Here is a 22,819-nt window from a genome sequence, read left to right as displayed (position 1 = left end):
TCTGGCACTACAGTACTGGGATAGTCTGCGGTTTATTAGGATCTTTCCAGTTTTCTATTAGAGATAATTATAGGTGTCGAGTTCCTATTTGATCTGGCATATATATGCGTATGCACATAGTCATTTCTGGGTGCGACTCCCTGTAGGTGGGATTGTATGGGGTGCTCCTTGCTAGCAGACATTTTCCACAGTGCCTGCTTGTGTTCCTTTGCCCTCCATTATGCCAGCAGTGTGGGGAGTCTGGTTGGTCCATGTTCTCTCTGTGTGCTGGGTTCTAATTTAGCTGTTCTGGTATATGTGGAGTGGAAGCACCATTATTTTAAGTGCAACTTCTAACCTCAGTGCTTGGATTCCTGTGGGATTGCTTATCTGGTCCATTTCTTCTTGGTTCCCAGTCATCTGAACCTGTTTCCTGAGGTGCTGGTAACACATTTCCTTTCCTCTTTTCTGTGGTTTCTGTTTCCTTTTCTCCATGGTGAGTGTCTTCAGTCCCTCAGGCTGAGGTCGTGTTCCATTCACCTCTGTGTGCCATCTTCTAGCACGTGCCTCAGCCCTGTGCATTTCTCTCACTCTCTTTCTTCACGGGACCTTTTTCTGCCTAGTCATTTTTACTTTATGACCTGGCATTACATGTGAAAAATTTGTGCGGGCCCTGCATGGTGTCCCCTCATCTGGGGAGATTCGCTGTCTCTCCAGAGCAGATGGGGTGTGCATGCTGGCCTTGGTTTAGTGAGGCCTGGTGATGGGAGGGGGCTTCAGCGTTGGAAACACCAGTGTGTCGGCCTTCTCTTCTTCCAAGGGTGCTGTCCTCAAGGGCTCGCCTTCACAGGCCCTGTGCTTCCACCTTGTCTCCTGTACCCTGGCTCCTCTGCCCCTCGAGTCTGCCTTCTGTGTGCCCAGGGCAGGCGTTCGTTGGCAGTGCCTGGAGGCCCACGTCTTCTGCTCACCTTTTCTGAGGGATCTGGGCCTTCAGGTCCCACTGCCTCCATGGCCTTCAACACCCAGTTCACTCCCACGTTTGGAGAGGAGCCTGGGAAGGTATCCTGACTATCCTAGCCTGATCCCCATCTTCCCTATTATGCTGCAGGCCTGTGCTCTGAGTTCCTGGTGTCTCCTCCTGGAGTGGAACACACTGCGTTTCTGAGAGCCGGGGAGCAGGGAGGGTGGGCTCATGGCCAGCGGGTAGGCAAGAACAGTGTCCCCAACTGCCAGCTGCCTCTGCTTGCTGTCGTAATCACGTTTTCTTTTTTTGTCCTGATTTATTTTTAAATCTAGATAACTTCCCTACCTGTAAAAAGAAATAGATTGTTAATATTCTTTTTCTGTGTGTCCTGTGTTTGAGCAGTGCGATAATTTTTACTGTATCTCTGTTCTGTTTAACTTATACATTTATTCATAGTTTAATTGAATGGGAAGATCTAATATTGAATTAGTATAGTTCTTTTAATTTTGAAGTTTAACTGCATCACACGTTGTAGCTATAATAAATATTGATGATATCTTTTTTGTTAATTTAAACCTGTTTTTGTAATTTTTTTATTTTGCAGTAAATTCTATAAAATTTCATCCATCAGAGCAGTTGGCTCTCACTGGTATGTTGATTTTTTTCTTTATTGAATGAAGTTATTGATAATCTTAAAACAGCTGTAATCTTTCCCTCCCTATACATAGTGTCAGGATTATCCACGCCTTTTACCAAAGTTAGTTGTTAGTAGACATTTTATGAATTAAGTGAGGAATGAATACAGAAAAATACTTTGAATAGATTGGTTTTTTTAACTGTAGTGGATTGAGAGTTAGATGACCTTGACTTTATTGTGAGATTAAAATTGACTCCTGTTCCTCTAGAAGTCTTTTTATGAAGCACTTCATTGCCACTGCCTGCTTGCGCTGTGACGATTCTCAGTGGACTGTAATTCGGTTCTCTGAAGCCCTGTCATTCCTGCCTAGTCCTAATCCTGTATGCACCCAAAATACAGAAAAGAGAGAAACAGGAGTCTCACGTCATCATGGTCATCTGCAGAGCCAGTGTTTTTTTTCTTTTCTAGGTAGTTCTTCTACACTGTGGAAGCTTGGGTTTGTCGTAATTTTATATAGTGTTTTTAAACACACTTCTATTATTGTAGTGAGGATTTTTCCTATGAAATTGGGGACACTGCTGATAATCTTGAAGGAAAAGTGTTTGGATAGACCAGAGGTCAGCAAGCTTTTTCCTGCTGATCAGAAGTGAATGTTTTCATCTTTGAAGGTCACTTGATGTGTGTCACAACCACTCAGCTCTGTGTTAAGTTAGAGGCAGCAGAGAGGTGCACAGATGAGTGGCCATGGCTGTGTGCAGTAAGCCTTTAGAATGGGTGGCTGCCTGGATTTGGCCTGCGGGCCAGATTTAGTTGTCTGTGGAATAGAGCCCAGAAGTAGGGCTAGTCGAGTGCTTTACGTGCGAGTGGAACCTGGTGGGAAGGCCAGTTTGACAGTCATCAGCCTCGACCACATTTGCTAGTTGATACCTTAATAAATGTCTGGGGAGTGAAGGAGGCGAGGAGTTTAGACCTTATTAAATTGGCTGTTTCTTGTGTGATTGGGAAGAGGAAAGATGGAGAGACCAGTGACAACCAGGGATTGGAAAGGAGGTGAGGAAATCAAGAGACCTCTCAGAGAGGGGCTGATGGAAACTGAGATGGATGAAGTAGTACGACTGGAGAGAGGAGTGGTAGATGGAGTTTGGCTCTGATGCCGATTCCAAGAGACACTGTAAGCCAGGCAGTAAATTCATTTGACACTGTGAGATGTGTACTGCCATCCGCATGTGGCCGCTTCTCTGGGAAGCTCTTCAGCCACGAGGAGAAGGTGGGGTTCAGACGGGCTCTTGTAAAGGCGAGTGAGGTGGCCGTCTCGGCACCTCTGTGGGCCTGGCTGTGCCCTCCAGCTGCCCTCTGTCTTTCTGTTTCCAAGTCCAGGCATCATCTTGCAGACTTGGCTGGTGAAAATGAGGTCTTGATACTAATGAGCACCTGGCAGGTTGTGCGGCTCCTCGATGTTGAGTGGATGGGAACATGCGTTTGTCTGTTACTCGCTTCTCTGAAATACCTCGGAATCTATTTTAGTTATAAGTTATAGTGTAGTTATATTTCACTTTACTTAGATTAGGTATATGGAGAATGAAATCTACTATTTGTAAATTTTCTCTGAACCTTTGCAACTTTCTACCCTAAAATGAAAGGGGGAATATTTTTAAAAGTAATGATCTCAATTTTACATATTTTCTCAGGTCTCAGTAACGTTATGCAGTCTCAGAAATAGCTATCTAAGTAAAATATGTTCATCTCATTAATGATCACTAAGTTACAAAGTCTGATGATGCTTAGAGCCTCGCGAAAGGTATATTTTATGCATGGTGTGTACTTTGGGTAACTTTCTCCCTATTTCTCTCCTCAGCTTCTGGAGATCAGACTGCTCACATTTGGAGATACGCAGTTCAGCTGCCAACACCTCAGCCTGTTGCCGACACTAGTGTAAGCAGCACATTTACTTACCCTGAAAACACGACATGGGGTATGTTGGTAGGGTTCTGGATGTTTGTGAATTTTAGGATAAATTTGTAATATTGTACAGACTAAAAGTTTGTGTGTCCCCCTAGATTCCCACATTGAAGCCCTAATCCCCCAGTGTGGCTGTATTTGGAGATGGGCCTTTAAGGAAGTAATTAAGGTTGCATGAGGTCATAAGGGTGGGGCCCTGATCCCTCAGGATTAGTGTCCTTACAAGAAGAGATACCAGAGAGCTCTTATGGCTTTCTTTCCCTGCACGCACCTAGGAAAGGCCATGTGGGGACATAGTGAGAAGGTGTCCGTCCACAGGCCAGAGGAGAGCCCTCACCCAAACCGAATCTGCCACACCTTGATCATGGCTACCTGAGGTTGGTGTTTTGTTCTGGCAGCCTGAGCAGACCAAGACAGGGTCTAAGAAGAAATACCTTTATTTATATATGCATATGTTCATTACACTTCCCTTTCCACAAATACTAAACATTTAACATTAATTGTTTTAAATTTTATAATTAGATTATATTTCTTAATGTTTTAGGTATTTGATTTTAGACAATTTGTCTATCTTTCATATAAGAAAAACATGTAAGTCAGTGGCATGCATGACATCATTAATGTAGGTAACCAAAGAGGCTGTGTATATATATATTTTTTTATTGAGGTCACATTGATTTATAACGTTGTATAAATTTTAGATGTACATCATTCTATTTCAGCTTCTGTATAGACTGCATCATGCTTACCACCAATAGTCTAGTTTTTATTTGTCCACCGTACATGAGTGCCCCTTTACCCCTTTTGCCCTTCCCCCACCCTTTTCCCCTTGGTAACCACCAATCTGTTCCCCTTATCTATGTGTGTATCTTCCATTTATGAGTGAAATCATCCAGTATTTGCCTTTCTCTGACTTATTTTGCTTAGCATAAGTATCCTCAAGTTCCATCCATGTTGTTGCAAATGGCACAATACTGTCTTTTTTTTATGGCTGAGTAGTATTCCATTGTATACATATACTACATCTTTATCCATTCATCTGTTGATGGGCATTTGAGTTGCTTCCTTGTCTTGACTATTGGGAAAAATGCTGCGATGAACATAGAGGTGCATATATCTTTTTAAATTCGTTTTTCATGTTCTTTGGATAAATACCCAGTAGTGGAATAGCTGGATCATATGGTATTTCTATTCTTAATTTTTTGAGAAATCTCCATGCTGTTTTCTGTAGTGGCTCCATCAGTTTGCATTCCCATCAGCAGTGTGTGAGGGTTCCCTTTTCTCCACAACCTAACGCTTATTTGTCTTGTTAATTATAGCCATTCTAATGGGTGCGAGGTGATATCTCATAGCTTTGATTTGCATTTCCCTAACAATTAGTGATGTTGGACATCTTTTCATGTGCCTGTTGGCCATCTATAAATCTTCTTTAGAAAAATGTCTGTTCATAGCCTCTGACCATTTTTTGGGTGGGTTGTTCATTTTTTTGTTGTTGAGCTGTATGAGTTCTTTATACATTTTGGAAATTAAGCCCTGATCAGATACATGATTTGCAAATATTTTCTAAAGATGGTGTGTTGTCTTTTCATTTTGTTCATGGTTTCCTTTGCCACGCAGAAGCTGTTTAGTCTGTTACAGTCCGATTTGTTTAGTTTTTCTTTTGTTTCCGTTGCTTGAGGAGACATGATAGTCAAAAAGATACTGCTAAGACTCATGTCGACGAGTGTGCTGCTTATATTTTCTTCTAGGAGTTTTGTGGTTTCAGGTCTTACATTCAAGTTTTTAATCATGTTGAGTTGATTTTTCTGTATGGTGTAAGATAATGGTCTTCTTTCATTCTTTTGCGTGTGGCTGTCCAGTTTTCCCAATACCATTTATTGAAGAGACGTTTCCATTGTATGTTCTTGGTGAGGTTGCATATTGGGAAGAAGAATACATCTGTAGATTTAAACCATAAATCCTTCAATTACTGTTTGTCTTCTACTATTGGATACAGTTGTGCCACTTCAGCCCCACACCCTGTATTTGTAATCATGCAGAGATCGTAATTATCCTTTGGAGTGAAGTGACCATCTCGTTTCTGTTATAGGGCAGCTTTTTGCTGTTTAGTCTTCACAGATGGGTAGCACCTTCCCTGCACTGCTAATACAGGTAGAAGTACTCTATCAGCAGAGAAGCTAGATGATTTTACACGGTCCAGTGAAAATGAGGTTTTGGTGTACGTTTTGGCTATAATTCTTGGGAGTACGATAGTAATCTTCTAGTTTTGATATTTTTGCCTTAGAATATTTCTTCACTTTTTCTTTTTTTTTAAATAGTTTAAACATTGTTTTATTTGGAGAAGGGTTAAGCAATTAATAAATTCCTGTGTTGAGTAAGAATGAGTTTTCTTTAGTTAAGAAGTCTGAACAGTTCTTTTTTAATAGAGCGTGTTATGTCTTTTTTTTTTTTAAAGGTTTTTTAAAATTTTGTTTTCCTTTTTCTCCCCAAAACCCCCCAGTGCATCGTTGTATATTCTTCGTTGTGGGTCCTTCCACTTGTGGCATGTGGGATGCCGCCTCAGCTTGGTTTGATGAGCAGTGCCATGTCCGCGCCCAGGATTCGAACCAACGAAACACTGGGCCGCCTGCAGCGGAGCGTGTGAACTTAACCACTCGGCCACGGGGCCAGCCCCCGAGTGTTATGTATCTTAACGAAGTTTTTCCCATGTGGAATTACTGAAGCATTTATGATGTGCTATATTTAACACGTATATTCATTCAGGAAACAATGAGAGGGACCGGCCCTGTGGCTGAGTGGTTAAGTTCGAGCGCTCCGCTTCAGCAGCCCAGGGTTTCGCTGGTTCGGATCCTGGGTGCAGACATGGCACCATGTGTCAGGCTACGCTGAGGTGGCGTCCCACATACCACAGCTAGAGGGATCCAAAACTAAAATATGCAACTATGTACTGGGAGGATTTGGGGAGAAAAAGCAGGGGAAAAAAAAAACAATGAGAGCTGATGGAGGACAGGGCAGACAGATGGGGTGAAAATTAATGCTCAGAAAGTTCGGAAGAGTTAACGTTGTATGGATTTTTTTTTCAAATATTTAATAGCACTAGTTTTGTCAGAGAGGAAGGATTATGTACAGTACTTACATTAAAAAAATAGTTTACTGAGAATATTAAATTGACTTTATTTTCTTTATGATTTTGCTTGCATTGGATGCAGAGACTTCTCCTGCTTCATAGTTGCTGCCTCAGGTTTTGGGGGCTAACCAGGGAAAGCCCAATCTGAGTTAGAGATGAGCCTGTCTCATAGTCAGAGTCTGAAACGGCTCCAGCAGCTTTGCCAGGGAGGGGTTCTGTGTGGCCTTGCCGAATGAAGAGTAGGTGACGCTCCTTTGCAGTTACCTCTCAGCGCCAACGATGCTCTTAGAGCCAAGTCACTTACTTTCTTGGACTTTTGCTGGTCAGCCTTCACTCAGGTTTACATGGCAGTTCTAATCCTAGATTTTGAAGTAAACTCCAATCTGTTAAGATCTGTTATTCTGAATCAGTACAGCGTTCAGACAGACGTTCTCTCTTTAGTTTGGACCAATGAGTTTTGCTTGACATCTGCTCTGTTGATGAGGAAATATCTGGTGTGCAGTGTAAACAACTTCACATTACCCAGTGAGTCACTGTGTTGTACTAGTTGTGTGGTATTGAGTCATTAGTTTAATTTAGTGGTGTTAATTTTTTCCATTTGAAAATGAAAATTGGAAATTGTTACCTGTGTGGCTTCCAGTGACCCTTCCTACGTCAGAACACTGATGCAGTGGCTTGTTGGTTCTGTGGACTGCTGGTGCTCAGTCAATATTTAGTGAGGGTTAAGTTGACAATTATTGGACACTCTCTTAAAATGTTTCTGGCACTAGAATGATTAAAGTTAAATAGATTAATTATCACTAAGTTGTTGGCAGAAACATACATAAACAAATCTCACTTTTCCACCTTTGTCCTTTGCTGAATTAGGGTTGAAAGAGCTTATAATTATTCTTTAATATGACTTACTACATTTGCATTTTAAAATGTCTTTTAATTCTTGTGTAGTTTGGACAGATGAGTGCTGTAAATGTTCTGATTCTGACCTTTCCAGCGTGGATCCTGATTACCAGGGCTTTTTCTCTTTTTTTGAAGATTAGCCCTGAGCTAATATTTGCTGCCAATCCTCCTTTTTTTGCTGTTCTTTTTTTGCCGAGGAAGATTGGCCCTGAGCTAATATCTGTGCCCATCTTCCTCTATTTTATATGTGGGACACCTGCCACAGCGTGACTTGATGAGTGGTGTGTAGGTCTGTGCTCATGATGTGAACTGGCAAACCCTGGGCTGCTGATGTGGAGCATGCAAACTTAACCGCTATACCACCAGGCCGGCCCCCTAGGGCTTTTTAAAATGGGAGTTCCAGGCCACTCTTCCGTGCTCCCGGCACCCAAGGTCTCTCCACTGGACTGTTCCCAAAACGCAAACCACACACGTGGTCTCCCCTAACCCTCCTCCAGCTTCCCCTCTGAGGAGATCGCTCTTTAGCATGCCCACTTGTTCCTTCCTTCCAGATACTTTGCAAATAGCTGATTAGGTTCACTGTTGTAGGTCTGGGGTGGAACTGAACAAAAGTGTGAGAAAGTTTGAGATTATCTTTGACATTTCTTCTATCACCCTCCCCCTCCCACATTTCCACCTGCTTCAGGAAATCTTGCTGATTCTGCTTCCTAAATAGTTCTTGGGTCCACTCTTCTCTGTCTGTGTGATAATCCCTTTTGCAACACCCACCCAGGGGGTCTCTGCTGAGAGTCCCCTAGGAGGAGGGAGGACAGGAGCTGCAGCCCCACCTGGCACCCCTCTTCTCCACCTGTCCACGGAGTCATGCAGACCCCCTCGCCCACCCAAGGGGCAGCAAAGGTGTAGGAGGCTCCTCAGGAGTGGCCTTGGGGGCTGGGAAGCCCCGTGGCCCACGGACCAGCATTGTCTGAAGGAAAGCCCTGAGCTGCGGTGTCCACCTCGGGAATTTCTAGTGGGTGGGTTGCTCCTCTCCTCTGGATGCAGGTTGGCAGCCAGGGATTCTTTCACCTTGAGCGGCCTTTTAGCTCCACGGGAACAGAGATCCCATCCTCATGCTGAAGGGCAGAGTTCTGTTAACCACTAGCCGTTGTCTCTAGTCCGGGTCACTAACTAGTCTCCTAACCAGTGTCCATGTCGCAGGTCTGGCTGCTCACCTCCAATCTCTTCTCTATGTAACATCAGGACTAATCTTTCTAAACTTGCACCCTTTGCTGACCCTCTGGCCTCAGTTTGTGTCACTTCCCCACAGCAGCCCAAACTGCATGCACTTGCTGCCCTGACCTTGCCACCTTCTCCCTCCCTGCAGGGTCCCTGCTCAGACTTTGTCCTAGACCCTCTTCCCTCCACACCACCCCGCACCGCTTTTCCTGTGGATGCTGTGCAGTGTCGCACACCACCCAAGTTACTCTCAGCACCCTGCACTTAACTTTGTAGTGCTTAGTGTAATTTGAAATACAGTCATGTACCACATAACGGTGTTTGTCAGCAACGGACCACATGTACGACAGTGGTCCCATAAGATTAGTACCATATGGCCCAGGTATGTAGTAGGTTATACCATCTACCTTTGTGTAAGTGCGCTCTATGGTGTTCACACAACAACACGATCACCTAATGATGCATTTCTCAGAACGTATCGCTGTCATTGATACACAACTGTACTGTGTGTACATGTGGCGTGTATCCCTATACCACGTGTGTATACATGTGACATATGTCCCTATACTATGTGTGTGTACACGTGATGTGTATTCCTGTACTGTTTGTATTTATATGATGTATATCGCTATACTATGAGTATATATGTGGCATATCCCTATACTCTGTGTGTCTTTGTGTATATCTGGCATATCCCTACACTGTTTGTGTGTGTACATGAGATGTATATCCCTGTACTATGTGTGTGTGTGCATGTGGCATATTCCTGTACTGTGTGTGTGTATATGTGGCATATATTCCTATACTGTGTGTGTGTATGGGTGGCCTGTATTCCTATACCGTGTGTGTACATGTGGCATATATTCTCACACATCTTATATGTGTGCCTGTGTGTCTGTGTGTGATCATGTCTGGGGACTGTCTTCCTTGCTAGCATGTAACCTCCGTGAGGTGGGGACTTTGGCCCCAGTAGGGCCCTCATCCCCTGGCCTGTACATGGTATATACATGTCAGACAGAGATCGTCTCACTCCTTCATGCTCTGTGACTGGCCTGGCACTGTGTAAGCACCTGATAAAATATTTGTTGAAGGAATAGGTAAACGTATTTTCTTAAAGACCTGAAGCCTAGGCTGACTATTATGTTTTTCTTTTATCCTTGGCTTCATTGGTATTGTAGGAAAATGAAGTGACCTTTCATACCTATTATTCATAACAATAGAATTCTAAGTATATCTTAAACAGGTTCCTGAGAATTGAAATGTATCTTTTTTATTGTATTAAAATATTGATTTTTCAGTTGTATTTGTTTAGTTTTATTATATATTTACTAATTGGTAAAAGCTTAAAATGTTGAAAATCATTTTATTTGCCATTCTATTGGTTAGTGGAAGTGGACTGTAGCTCATTTAATGTCATAGTGACCTTAATTTTTTCTTCTTATATTTGGACCTGGGTTTTAGCCAAGTAGATCATCATGAAGTTGATAAACATTCATTGAGCATCAGTCGTGTATCAGCCATTGAGTATCAGCCAGATACTGAGCTGCTATTGGTCATAATGATGATCAAGTCCTAGGAAGACAAGTGACAACAGTCTGATTGTGTAGCTGTGTCAGAAAGACTCAGATTCCCAGAGAATTTCTCCTTTGCTCTCACTTTCAGCAGCAGATATGTGGTGAAGACGAAGTAGAGTGCTCAGATAAAGATGAGCCTGATGTTGATGGAGACGTGTCCAGTGACTGTCCTACCATCCGGGTGCCACTCACGTCCCTTAAGAGCCACCAGGGAGTGGTTATAGCTGCTGACTGGCTGGTTGGGGGGCAGCAGGTGGTGACAGCCTCCTGGGACAGAGCGGCGAACTTGTACGACGTGCAGACGGCGGAGCTTGTCCACTCGCTGACAGGTACTTCAGCCATCCGCGCCTCCAGCTGTTTGCTTTCGATTTACGTGCATGTGCTTGTATCTCACCTTGCAGGTTGCCTCTCGTCCAGAATTAGTTTTAGTTCTCCTGGCGCTCAGGTTGTGATTTTCAGAGATCCTTTCTGATTAATAGAACTGTGGTTAGCTAACTTTATTTTATCTTCAGGGGATTTGATTGTAGCATACAGTATGTAGTTATTTGGAATATGGTTGCTATATTAGTTTTCCGTTGCTTTATAACAAATTTCCACGAACTTAGCATCTTAAATAACGTAAATTTATAACCTCATGGTTTCCGTGGGTCGGGAGTTTCGGGCACATGCTCTCTGGCCCTCTGCTTAGGGTCTCACAGGTGAAATGAAGTATTGCCCAGGGCTGTCATCTCATCTGAGGTGTGGAGTGCTCTACCTTACTATTGTTGGGAGGATTCATTTCCTTATGTGCGACTGAGTCCCCCATTTTCTTCCCAGCTGTCAGCTGGGGGCGCTCTTAGCATCCAGAGGCTGCCCTCAGTCCCTCTTGGCCCCTCCAGGGGCAGTTCTCCATCTGGTTTGCTTTCTTCCAGGCCAGCAGCAGAGCATCTCTGCAGCTTTGAACCCATCCCCTGGGAAGGCCTGGGCCCTTTCAGAGGGCCCACCTGGTTAGGACAGTCTCTTTTGATTAACTCAAAGCCATCTGATTTAGGGTCTTTAATTACATTTGCAAAATCTGTTTTGGTTATAATGTACTGTAATTACCAGAGTGATGTCTCATCACATTTGCAGGTTCTGCCCAAAGTCAAGGGAAGGTATCATACGGGGTGTGTACACCAGGGATGGGGGTCTCCAGGCCATCTTAGAATTCTGCCCACCACAGGTGTTTTTGCAAATCATCAGTAAGTGCATTTCCTCTTTGAGTGTTAAAGATTGTATTTTACTGAGGGCTCCACCGATTACATTATTAGAGATTACTTTGGGAGTGAAGAATTGAGAATTAATTTGTTCACACATGCAGCCTGTTAAAGAGATTTGCCCGAGCTTCTAATTGTTAGGATCAGGCAGTGGGTTACCCTCAATACTCATTGTCCTGCTCCCTTTAAATACATGAGTGAGAGGACTTTCCTCCTGAGAGAAAACTCATCCCACTGTGAACCCCACATACTCTTATTAAGTGATTCCTTGTGTTTGCTTTACAATGAATACAGCGTTGGATCCCATAAAGACTGTTTTTTGATTCTTGTGTTTTTAAGAAAGCTTCACTATAACTGTGCATCTGCAGGTGGATGATCTTGCGTTTTTGTCGTCTTGGTTGTAGGGCATGACCAGGAGCTCACGCACTGTTGCACACACCCCACCCAGCGGCTCGTGGTGACTTCCTCCCGTGACACGACTTTCCGTCTCTGGGATTTCAGGGACCCTTCCATCCACTCTGTGAATGTTTTCCAGGGCCACACGGAGTGAGTTGCAGTCATTTAGTGATCTCTTTTTAACTATTCATGAAAAAGATTTTGTGAGTTGATATTAAAACTTAATTTTTATCTTACTTTTCAGTATTAATTTCCAACTCTACTATCTTCGAAAATGGCTACTCTTTTCTAAACATTTAGCTTCATTTTGGAGATTTCAAAGAATTGAGGAGATTAAGAGAAGTCATTGATGTCCTCTCAAGAAATTGGATGGGGACAGAATGGGGCAGTTGGGGAGGAGGAATCAGAGAAGAATCCAGAAAAATACTGCAGAGCTGGTAATGTGAATGTCATCTGTGGAGGGAGCCAGATTGGAGCTGTTTGTAGCCATTTCCAAGTCCTCTCACTGGGATTGTTTTTGTCTAGTTTTGATATTATAGTCGTCCCTCAGTATCTGTGGGGCATGGGGTCCAGGACCCCCCACAGATACCAAAATCCAAGGATGTGCAAGTCATTGTAGTTGGCCCTCCTGTCTGCAGGTTCCACATCCGAAGATTCAGTCAACTTTGGATCGAAAATACAAAAATGTGGATTTTCCATCCATGATCTGTTGAATCTGATGATGAGGAATTTGTGGATACAGAGGGCCGACTGTACAAGTATTTGCAGGGTCTGTTTGGGGAGAAGACACACAAACACACACTGACCCTAAACCTCCATCTGCCTAGCCGTCTTTTGGGAAGCTTAGGCATAATCATGTCTTAATAGAACTTTGTTTCTTTTCGCAAACTTGTTCTTCCAGTCTAGCCCTTCCTGATAAATTACCTGATTGTCTTTCCAGTTACTTGACCCACAGACTTCTCTGCTCTCCTGCTGTGCTCCATCTAGCCCACCAGCAGGACTCCTGCCAGTCATACCTCCTGAATATATCTTGTCACCTGCTCCTCATGCCACCACTGTCACCGCATGTTGCCCCTCCAGACCATCCCTGTCCCTCCCACACGGCAGTACATGTCCTACTTGAGCTCCTGCAGGTCCGGAGAGGGCGTTGCATGCAGTCGTGCTCCCTAAACACTTTAATGCTTACTCATTTGGCTGCTCTAAAATACGGATTTCCTTCATTCCATCACGTGATGTAGTAAACATCTGTTTTTTCTTTAGCATTAGATACTAAGTTTTAGATTTAATGCTGAAAATGAAACTAGGACAAAGTTTTTAAGTAGGTTGAGATTGGAAAATGAGTGAGTATCTTGCATCTGCGGTCCGCTGAAATGTTTACAGTGCGAGGCAGCCGACACATATTGAGATCTATTGAGATCTCTGTGTCCGGCTGGCTCTGCTCTGAGAGCTTCTGTGTAGGAAATGATTTCATCCCGACGTAAGGGAACATTTCTTCTACCAGCTTGGGCAACCAGAGCCCTATCACAGAGAAGCCCTGATTCCAGCGGTTCGTGACGACAGTGTTTTCCCTGAGCACAGGGCAGTGGGGGCTCATGCTCTCCCGCTGGCCCCACCCCTGTGTGGGCCTCGTCCTCTTTGTTCTGCTCGAGGCTGTGGAGGGGACAACTTCCAACCAGGCTAGCCTAGACGGTGCAGAGAGGACGACAGAGCGCACTGTGCAGGGGTGGAGCTGTGGGTGGGCCGAGAGCAGCTCTTCTTTGTCTGTTTTTAGGGCGAGGTCAGTCTGGGCCCAGAGGATGGAGGGAACTGTCTGTGGTCACCAATACTCAAGGCAAGCCAGGATGCCGACGCGCACAGCCTTACTCCTGAGCCTGTGCATCTTTTCTCCCAAGTTCTTCATTTTGAAAAGTTTCAGGAGTATGTAAAAGTTGACAGAATAGTGCAGTGACTCCCCGTTTCCCCCTCTCCTAGACTCACCAGTCGTTTTTATTTCACATTTGTCTTTTGTCTCTTTATAGATACATGTACACATGTATTGTGTGTATACACTGTACACACGTGCTCTCTTTGCCTGAGCACTTTGAAAGGAAGTTGCCCTTGTCATGACCCTTCACCCCTAAACACTTTAGCATGCATCTTTTGAGAATAAGGACATTCTCTTAAATAACTATGGTACGTTTTCCACCTAAGAAAATTTTTAATAATTGTGTAATGTTATCTGGTATCCAGCTCATATTCAAATTTATCCTTGTCCACAAAATGTCTTTGATACTTGTTTTAGATCTGGGATTTAATCAGGATTCATTCAGTACATTTAGATACTTTGTTCTTTGGTCTCTTTTTATCTAGGACAGTCCTTTACCCATTTTGTTGTTTTTATTTTTTATGACATTCAGTTTTTTTGTAGAGAATCCAAAGCAGTCTCTTGTGGAAAATCCGACATTCTGTATTTTTCTCATGGTTTCCTTTTTGCCAAAAGTCTTTCATAGCCACCACTGTGTGCTTTGCATCCCAGTGGAGCAGACATACTGGCAGGTGTCCATTACTGGGGATGGCTGACCTGAACCACAGGTGGTGTCTCTAGGTCTCCCTGTGGCGAGGTGTGTTTCCACTTTGGAATCAGTGAAGTGACACGTTGAGACATGTGAAGATCTTATTCTCCAGCAGCCTATCCTCCAGCAAAGGGTCTGACGTCATCGATGGTCCTTGGCTGAGTCAGTCATTATGTGGAGTGTTGCAGATGGGTGATCTTCCTAATTCTGTCATTTTTCTATACTCATCAGCTGGCACTTTATTCATTAGTATTGTTGAGGATTAGTACAAATGCAAAGACTTTTCTCATTTCGATGGTTATAAGCCTTTGTCATCATAGTTATTTTTGATGCTTAAGTGTTTCTAGATTCAGCTGCAAGTGTGCTGTCCCCACGGACTTCTCTCTTTGGACATGACCCTCTCGTCTTTGGGTGCTCACTGTCTTCTGGCACCGTGGGAGTCGGTCTCAGACTCACCCTGCACTTTCCCTACCCCAGCCTAGAAGGTGCCAGCTGTCTTCTCACTAAACTGGCTCACTGATGGATTTCACGTGGAGAGTAGAGCAGTCTGTCCTCGTGACGTGCCTCTAGGAGGCAGGATGTAAAAAGCTCTCTGCTGTGCTGACTTGAACTTCCTCCGAAGTACCGAGGGAGGATGGAAAGACCTGTGGGTGGAGAACCAAGGAGGACTGGGGGCCATGTCTGGAAAGGGAGGCCGAGTGAGGAGAGAATTGTCACAGCTACTTTTATGGAGTTCTTGGTGTGCATAGGCACAGTGACAACACGGTCTGGCCCATTTAATCCTCACAGTGAATCCAGATGGCCTCATGCCTGTTGTGTGGAGGTAAACTGAGGCCCAGGGAGATCATGTCACTTCCCGAAGGTTGCCTGGGTCTTAGGTGGGGCTAGGCTCTTTAGTGTGATTCCACGGTGGTCTCTCTTAGGGTTATTTAAAGAACTTGTTAGTCACGTTCTGTTTTCAGTTGCCATATTTGATTGTAAGATTTTTTTGTTTTGTATAAGAGTTCTTCTATGTTACTGGGAGTTGATGGAAGTGCCTGTTTTAGCTTTAAGAGTGTTTAGCAATAGGTTGTTCTCGTCTGTCTCCCTCTGATTGTGAAATGTAGGAAACTCTGGTGTCGTGTTTAAAACATCTGCTTAATTTATGGTATATTTTTGTAGCTGGTGGATACAAGACATAAACGTGGTTTTTTGGAGAGAGAGACTTATGAGGAATGTAACTGGTTGTTACGAAGGAGTTGTTATTTCTCATGTGGGCCTGTGAAGCCGTTTCTTAGGTTTGCTTTTTTCTGATGGCACCAGGAGTGACTTGGAGTCACCTGGAGTTATGTCTGTCCCCAGGGACTTCTCACATTTGATCTCCTAAGATGTGAGTCCTGCTGTGTTCACAGTAACAGTGGGGGCACGTGACGTTTGAATGAAAACAGGGTATGTGCAAGTACGTTCTTGTGCACTGTATTGATGTTTTCTCTTTTCTTACTTGAGTTAGGATGAACTGGCATATTTTGTTGATAAGTTTCAGAAAGTTCTCTCTTTGGGAGTAATTTCCTGTGGTAAGTATCAGAGAAAGGAAGTTTTACCTCTTTTTAAGCCTTTGGGCATGAGTAGGGCTTGGCTGGGCCTGGCTTGCTGTGTCTGGACGCACGAGTCCTTCGCTCACTCCTACGGCCATGGCTGCACAGCACCGCCTGTGGGCAGCCTCTGTCGCCACAGCTGTGGAGAGGCCCCTGTGTGGCCAGCAGGGGGTGCTGCAGGCTGCTCTGTCAGTACCATGCAGTCTGTCTGGGTCACATCTGCAGCAAGCTGCTGGAAATTGCTGCAGTTTGGACAAGCAGGAAGTGCGACATTTTACAGGGTTTCAGCTCAGGACTCTGCTTAGTCAGTAATTCCTGCTTTTTGTCTCTGGCTTGGGTTCTATAGATTTGAGCCCATGCGACAGACCTATGGAGTGCATTCCCTTTGCAAGTGGATATAAGTGTGTATCCACACAAGGGTGCTCGTTTATTAAACCAAACCCATGAGCTGATTCCCGGTGAGAGCGGAGCAGTGGCTGGTCTTGAGTATGTGTTCAGTCTCATCTCTCAGCGGTGATGTTCTGAGTATGGTTTCTCAAAACTGACCCAGGATCTCCCGCCTCCCTTCAGACTTGTCGCTCTGACAGACCGGTGTCCTTGGGGACGTCAGGAAGCCTGCTGCTGCGCTCCCATCTGCGTCCACCCCGGGCTGGGGCTGCCATCAGTGCCCGGGGGTGAGCTGTCCTGGCTGCCTTTCCAGCGTCATGTGCAGTGTCTGCTAACCGAGGAAGGGAGCTCTTTTCTCTGCCTGCATCACTGTTACCTGGTCTTGGTTTTCCAGAGTGGTTTTCTTGAGTCCTTTTAACCTGATTCTTTTCTTAGCATTAAAAGCAGAAGGCAGGCATGCACTTCTTAAGAGCTTTGCTATTCTTTACTCACGTGTCACCCTAAAAAGTCACGTGGAGTGTTTTTTCAGTGGATTGTTGCTATACACAGAGGCAGTGTTTCTTAAATAGACGTGACCACATATTTTCTATGAACATCATGTGAAACACACTTTGGAAAACTTTTTTTTTAGGGCATGTTTTCATTTACAGGAACTCAGTACAGATTCGTTAGTAAAGGATGTTAGAATCTAACATCTTTTATAATGTGAGTAATTCACTTAACTGTCCAGTTAATTTGAGTTTCTGTACGTTAGGTTTTCTTAAGGCAAGACGTAGCCATATAGGCTTCAAGATTACTGACCTGGTTTGATAATCCAGTTTTTCTAGGAGCTGGGAGAGAGTATTTTTCCCTTTTCATTTTCTCTTACTGTTATCCTGGTACTTTTATGTGGATTCTATGCTCTTTTGAAAAAGTAGAGTTTTACATGTAACGCTTAACTGTAAGATAAAAATCTATAGCGAAATGGATCCCCTTGAAATTTGTGCTGCCATTATTTTTTCTGGACAGAGAGCAAGCTCCTGTGAAGGCTTTCAGTGTAAATTTTTAGAAAGGACAAATATGCCTATTTCTTCTTTGATGTATTACATTTATTTTCACTCTGTATTATGAAATCTCTTCATTATAGTAGGGATTTTACCATAATACGATTTACTCAGTATAGCTATGGGGCTGTTATTTGATTAGATGTTAGTGGCCCACAGTGTGTACCAATTTATATGAAAAATAATTTTAGGTACTTTATATAATACATTTTTTTCTTAATAGCAGAAATGAGAAATTGTAGTGTGTACTGTTCTTGGAAATAACAAATGCTTAATTGGAAAACTTTGGAATGTCACAGGAATTTTCTGCTGTTGACAGTTTATTTTTCGTGTATTTCTGTCCTCATTGTTCAGAGCTGGAAGTGAAATCCAGTGCTTTTTATCTGAGGTGAGCTACATCCTTATACATTTGTGTGTTTTCCACCTGGCATTCAATTCAATGAGCAAGCTGACTCTTTGGAGACGTCTTGCTGGGTGGTACTGTGCCCCTCCCTGCATGCTGCACATTGCTGCGCACCCTGTGGGGTTGGACTCAGCACACGGCTCGTTGCAGCTGGGCTCTTGCCGCCTGGGATGTGGATACAGGGACATGTTTGCAAGAGCCTCTCAGTGTAACAAAACTTTTAGGTTAAATCTCCACTACTGTCCTTTGAGAAGGACACGAGAGATGCCCCTGTTCAGGTTCTCTCAGGAAGGGTCCCAGACTCCTCCCCGGAGCACCACTGCCTTCCCTGTGGAGTGCCTGGAGTTCTGTTTTGGTTTAGTTTAGTTTTGGTTGAGTTACTATGAAGAGGGGCTGACAGTTGAGGCTGTCACTGGTCATTAAGCTTCCTCTGTGGGCAGCTGATGACTCCAGTCCTTGCCCGGCTGACAGTATTTACAAGTATGAATAAACTCCAGTATTGAAAAATCTGAAATTAGCTCAACACAGAGAAAATATCGGAGAATGCAAAGTTTTTTCTTACTTTTTTGTTTTAATTCTTTTCGTATGATTGTAACTTTACCCCCAAAATGTGAACTTGAATGCTTTCTTCCAAAACAAAATTTTAAAAAGTCAGTTTAAAAATTATAATGATTGCCTTAAAGTTATGATATTTTCGTGTGCCTTTATTGCCAACTACCCAGAGGAGATATTTAGTACTAAATACTAAATTCTAGATCATATACTTAACGAAGGTGAAAATAGCTTTGAATTTTGTCATGACATTAAGCTTTCTTTATGTTTTTAAATAGGAAAAAATGTTTTGCCATCATGATATTTCTACCTGGGGGGTGGTTGATTTGGCGCATTGAATTCTGTGCTTGGTTGGTGCCTCGGCTGTGCGTATGCCCAGTGGTAGGGTGGTAGCAGTCTGTCAGCAAACTGCCTCGGAGGCCGACATTCTGGTATGTGAATCTGTTGTTCTCGGTGATGGCTTTTAAGCCCTCGTCCGTGAGGAGGAGAAAGGTATTGCACTGCCTGGTTTCTTCCAGGGACTGGAGGACGTCTCTAGAAGTGCTTCCAGGGTGGAGACTTCTGCTGGAGAAAGAAGGGGAGCTGTAGCATCTCAGTGTCCTCAGACTGTGATTCCCCCTCTGAGCTTGAAACTCCCACTCAGCTGTGCAGCTCTTACCCACAAGCCTGGACGTCGGGTTCTGTCTTTTTAATTAGATGGATTGAAAACAATTTTGAGAAAGTTCAGAGACTTCTTTAATTCCTGGTGACAGTTGGTTGATACCTAAAGTTGTCATAAAACAAGGCTGGGAGGCACTAAGGACTCATGGACTAACAGGGTAAGCTCCGAGAATGGTGCCCATTTCAGGTTTTTCTCAGCTTTGTTAGCCTAATGCACTGCCCGACTCACAGAGAAATGGGATGGCGGCAGCAGTTGGCAGAGAGGTGATCTATCTGTGTGGTTGTGTTAAGGTGTGTTTTGGAAGTTTCTTTTCTCTCAGTGAGTGGATGTTTATCCTGTCATCGTGGAAATGAGCAAGGAGACATTAGTAACAACAGTGTACGTTTGCACACTCATGTACTTAGACATGGTTGTGGTTTTTCTCTGAGCGAGGTCATTCTGCAAGTATTGTTGCATTTTGCTGAGAGGGGTCTTGAAGGTCTTCCTGTGTCAGCGCCTTCCTGTTCCCTTTCCCCCTGCTTCTAGCCTGTGGTTCAGATATACAGTAATCTACTTAACCAGTTCCCTTAGGATACGTTTTAAAGTTGTTTCCAATTCAGAGTATAATTTTTAAAAGCAAGAGGAGATTTATTATTTCTGCATTTACCATTTTAAAATTTCTCATTTAAGAAGGACTGCTCAGTAACTAATAAAAATAAGAACTTCAAGGAAGTCAGTGTGTAAATCACTCTACTTAACAGCTTTGTTGCAAGCTCTCCGATTGCTTCACTGTTCATTGAGATGACCTAAAAAAGAATCATCAGGTTATTAACACAGACTAAAAACTTCCTTCCTAGCTGCATTGTTACAGACTCGTTAAGACAGACGGGAGGTGTGTCTGGACCAGATTCAAGGTGTTGTCAGAAACCACTGAATGACAGTCTGCAGTGAGCAGGGTGGAGAAGGGAGCAGCTGCCAGAGGTGGAGCTTGTTTTTGGAGAGGTGGTGGTGATCATGGTCTGTGCCTTGGTCCCTGCACATGCCGAGCCCAGGTGGGCCTTGTGCCACCTGATGGGCATCTGCACTTGCTGGCACTCAGCCACGGCATCTGAGCTGTAGGGTTCTGATGCTGCTGACAGAGCAGAGGAACACTTCATTTCCCTGCCATCCTTGGGAGCAAGATGTTCCACATAGTGGTTTCTCCAGAGCCTCTCAGTGATCGACAGTTTTTAAAAAAAGACTTGAACTATTTTAAGTGTGTGTGTACAGAGAGGGAGCTATGGAAGCCTTCAGCATCCTGGTGCTTGCTGTTTCCCCCACACCTGGTGGCTCCTCACGCTGTGCATTTGAGTTCTCTGTCTCTGCCCTGGGTATTTAGTTGGTTTTTGCTTCCCTGGAAGTCAGTTGTTTCTTTTTGCTATTTTCGTGCTGGTGTTTCTCTTTGCTTTCGATTGTTTCTCTTTGCTTTCAATTACCAGATCCTCTTCTCATTTATTACTCCTAACACTTTTTAACTGATATAACTGTAAAAATTAACCCTGAATGAAAACCTAAGGGCCGTTCCAATAACTATAAGTACATGAATGTGTGGACTTCAGAAATTTTCTTCTGTATTCTGAGAGGCCATTTTGCAAAATTAGTCAAGAGCATACATTTCAGGAATATATATATAGGGCCCTGTGAAAGCGGATAGTTATGAGAATGGTCTGTGTGCCTAAGTAGCCTTGAACTTCTTGGGACCAGGGCATAAAGCAGAATATATCAAGAGAACACAGAGCTGAGTGCTGTTACTTAGTGCAGAGAACCAGAGCTGAGTGCTTGTACTTAGTCTAAAGAACACATAAAGAAGTATATTCTGGCCAAAGCTTCATAAACTTAAGAAAGAAAAGTCTTTTCCCGTTGTAGCATTTTGCACTTATGTCCTCCTCCCATTACCATAACAGCCAACCTCCTGCGTGTGTCTGCTAAAGAGAGGTGCCTGCCTGTGCCGAGGCACCCGTGGTCCCCAGTCCAGGGCAGCTCTGCTGTGGTTGGGTCTTCTGCTGGGCCCTGGCTCCCACTGGGGAGCACCACCCACGGGCACTGTGGGGCTCCTGCCCAGGAGGCACCACTTGGGGCCCCTTGAAAGTCAATCCCCGGACGACCAGACACACAGAACGTGTGAATTCCACACATGCCAGAAAACACCAGGAAGCTCTCATTTGGCTGGCTCTCCTAAATGAGTAAGGAAATGCAAAGTTTTGGAGGGCTGTGGTAGTAATTTATTTTGGACTTTTGAAAGTGAAATTTGACTTTCAGATGTCTTCCCTGCTTAGGTGTGGATGCCATGGATGCATCCTGGTGCCAGTGATTCCTCCCTTTTCGGTCTCTTTCATTGAGGAAATCAGATACTTGATTTAAATTAGCATTCCTCAGGTAGCAGCCTCTTCTGTATCAGTGGGAGGGGTTATCATTTTATTTTATACACACATGTACGTATGTGCACATACCTCATGTGTCCTGTAGCCCATGTCACTTCTGATGGGCAATCTCATACATATATTTGTTATGTGCACACGTGTCATGTTCTCTGTAGCCCATGTCACTTCTGACAGGTGCCCTCACACACATATATACGTATGTGCACACATGTCATGTTCTGTGTAGCCCCTGTCACTTCTGATGGGCATACTCACATATATATGTATGTGCACCCATGTCATTTCTGATGGGCGCCCTCACACACGTGTACATATGCACACACATGTCATGTTCTGTGTAGCCCATGTAACTTCTGAAGGGTGTGCTCACATATGTATGTATGTGCACGTGTCATGTTTTGTGTAGCTCTTGTCACTTCTGACGGTGCTCACACACTTATATACATATGTACATGTGCCATGTTCTGTGTAGCCCATGTCACTTCTGAAGGGTATGCTTACACATGTATACATGCATGTACATGTATCATGTTCTGTGTGGCCTGTGTCACTTCTGACAGGCACACTCATGTATATATGTATGTGCACGAGCGTCATGTTCTGTGTAGCCTGTTCCACTTCTGTTGGGCATGCTCACACATGTATATACATACCTGCACACATGTTCTGTTCTTTGTAGCCTGTTCTACTTCTGACGGGTGCGCTCACACACGTGTATATGTATGAGCACATGTGTCGTGTTCTGTGTAGCCTGTTCCACTTCCAATGGGCGTGCTCACACGTATATATGTATCTGCACGTGTCGTGTTCTGTGTAGCCTGTTCCACTTCTGTTGGGGACGCTCACACATGTATATACATATCTGCACACGTGTCATGTTATGTGTAGCCTGTTCCATATCTGATGGGTGTGCTCACACTCAGGTGGTTCTGAAGCACATTGGCACACAGTCTTGGGCTGGAAGCGCCCTGCGGCACCTGTTGTCCCTCGTTCGTTGTCCCTCATTCAGGTGGAGTCAGCCAGACCCTAGAGCGAGGAACACGTCAGGTTCCCTCCTCTCACCAGGGAAGAAAAGCTGCCCTCCAGGCCCTTTGACAGGTCGCTGCAGACCCAGGGCTGGTGTGCTGGCTCCAGGGGCATCTGGGGGTGGCTCATCTTCTCTTATCCGGTAAAGCAGCAGCGATCTTTCTTCAACTTGGCTAACGTAAAAATCTTGTAATTCCTGATAGATTTCTGACTTTAATTTTCCTAATTATTTTCATGAA

General features: G+C 44.1%; 1 protein-coding gene across 3 annotated transcripts in view; it reads left to right on the top strand.

The window, feature by feature from the left end:
• Positions 1-22,819, top strand: part of WDR37 (WD repeat domain 37) — a 66,615-nt gene that overhangs the window by 32,478 nt on the left and 11,318 nt on the right. For 2 of the 3 annotated variants that reach the window (XM_046678456.1, XM_046678457.1), the window contains exons 8-11: positions 1,548-1,592; positions 3,436-3,512; positions 10,441-10,681; positions 11,992-12,133. In XM_046678456.1, coding sequence (XP_046534412.1) covers positions 1,548-1,592; positions 3,436-3,512; positions 10,441-10,681; positions 11,992-12,133 — 505 coding nt within the window. The remainder of the gene's footprint in view (positions 1-1,547; positions 1,593-3,435; positions 3,513-10,440; positions 10,682-11,991; positions 12,134-22,819) is intronic. The other variant, XM_046678458.1, reaches the window with a different exon arrangement.

The sequence above is a fragment of the Equus quagga genome, chromosome 12 (genome assembly GCF_021613505.1).
Source record: "Equus quagga isolate Etosha38 chromosome 12, UCLA_HA_Equagga_1.0, whole genome shotgun sequence".
NCBI lineage: Eukaryota > Metazoa > Chordata > Mammalia > Perissodactyla > Equidae > Equus > Equus quagga.
The sequence above is the reverse complement of the archived record's forward strand: the minus strand, read 5'-3'. Positions and strand labels throughout refer to the sequence as shown.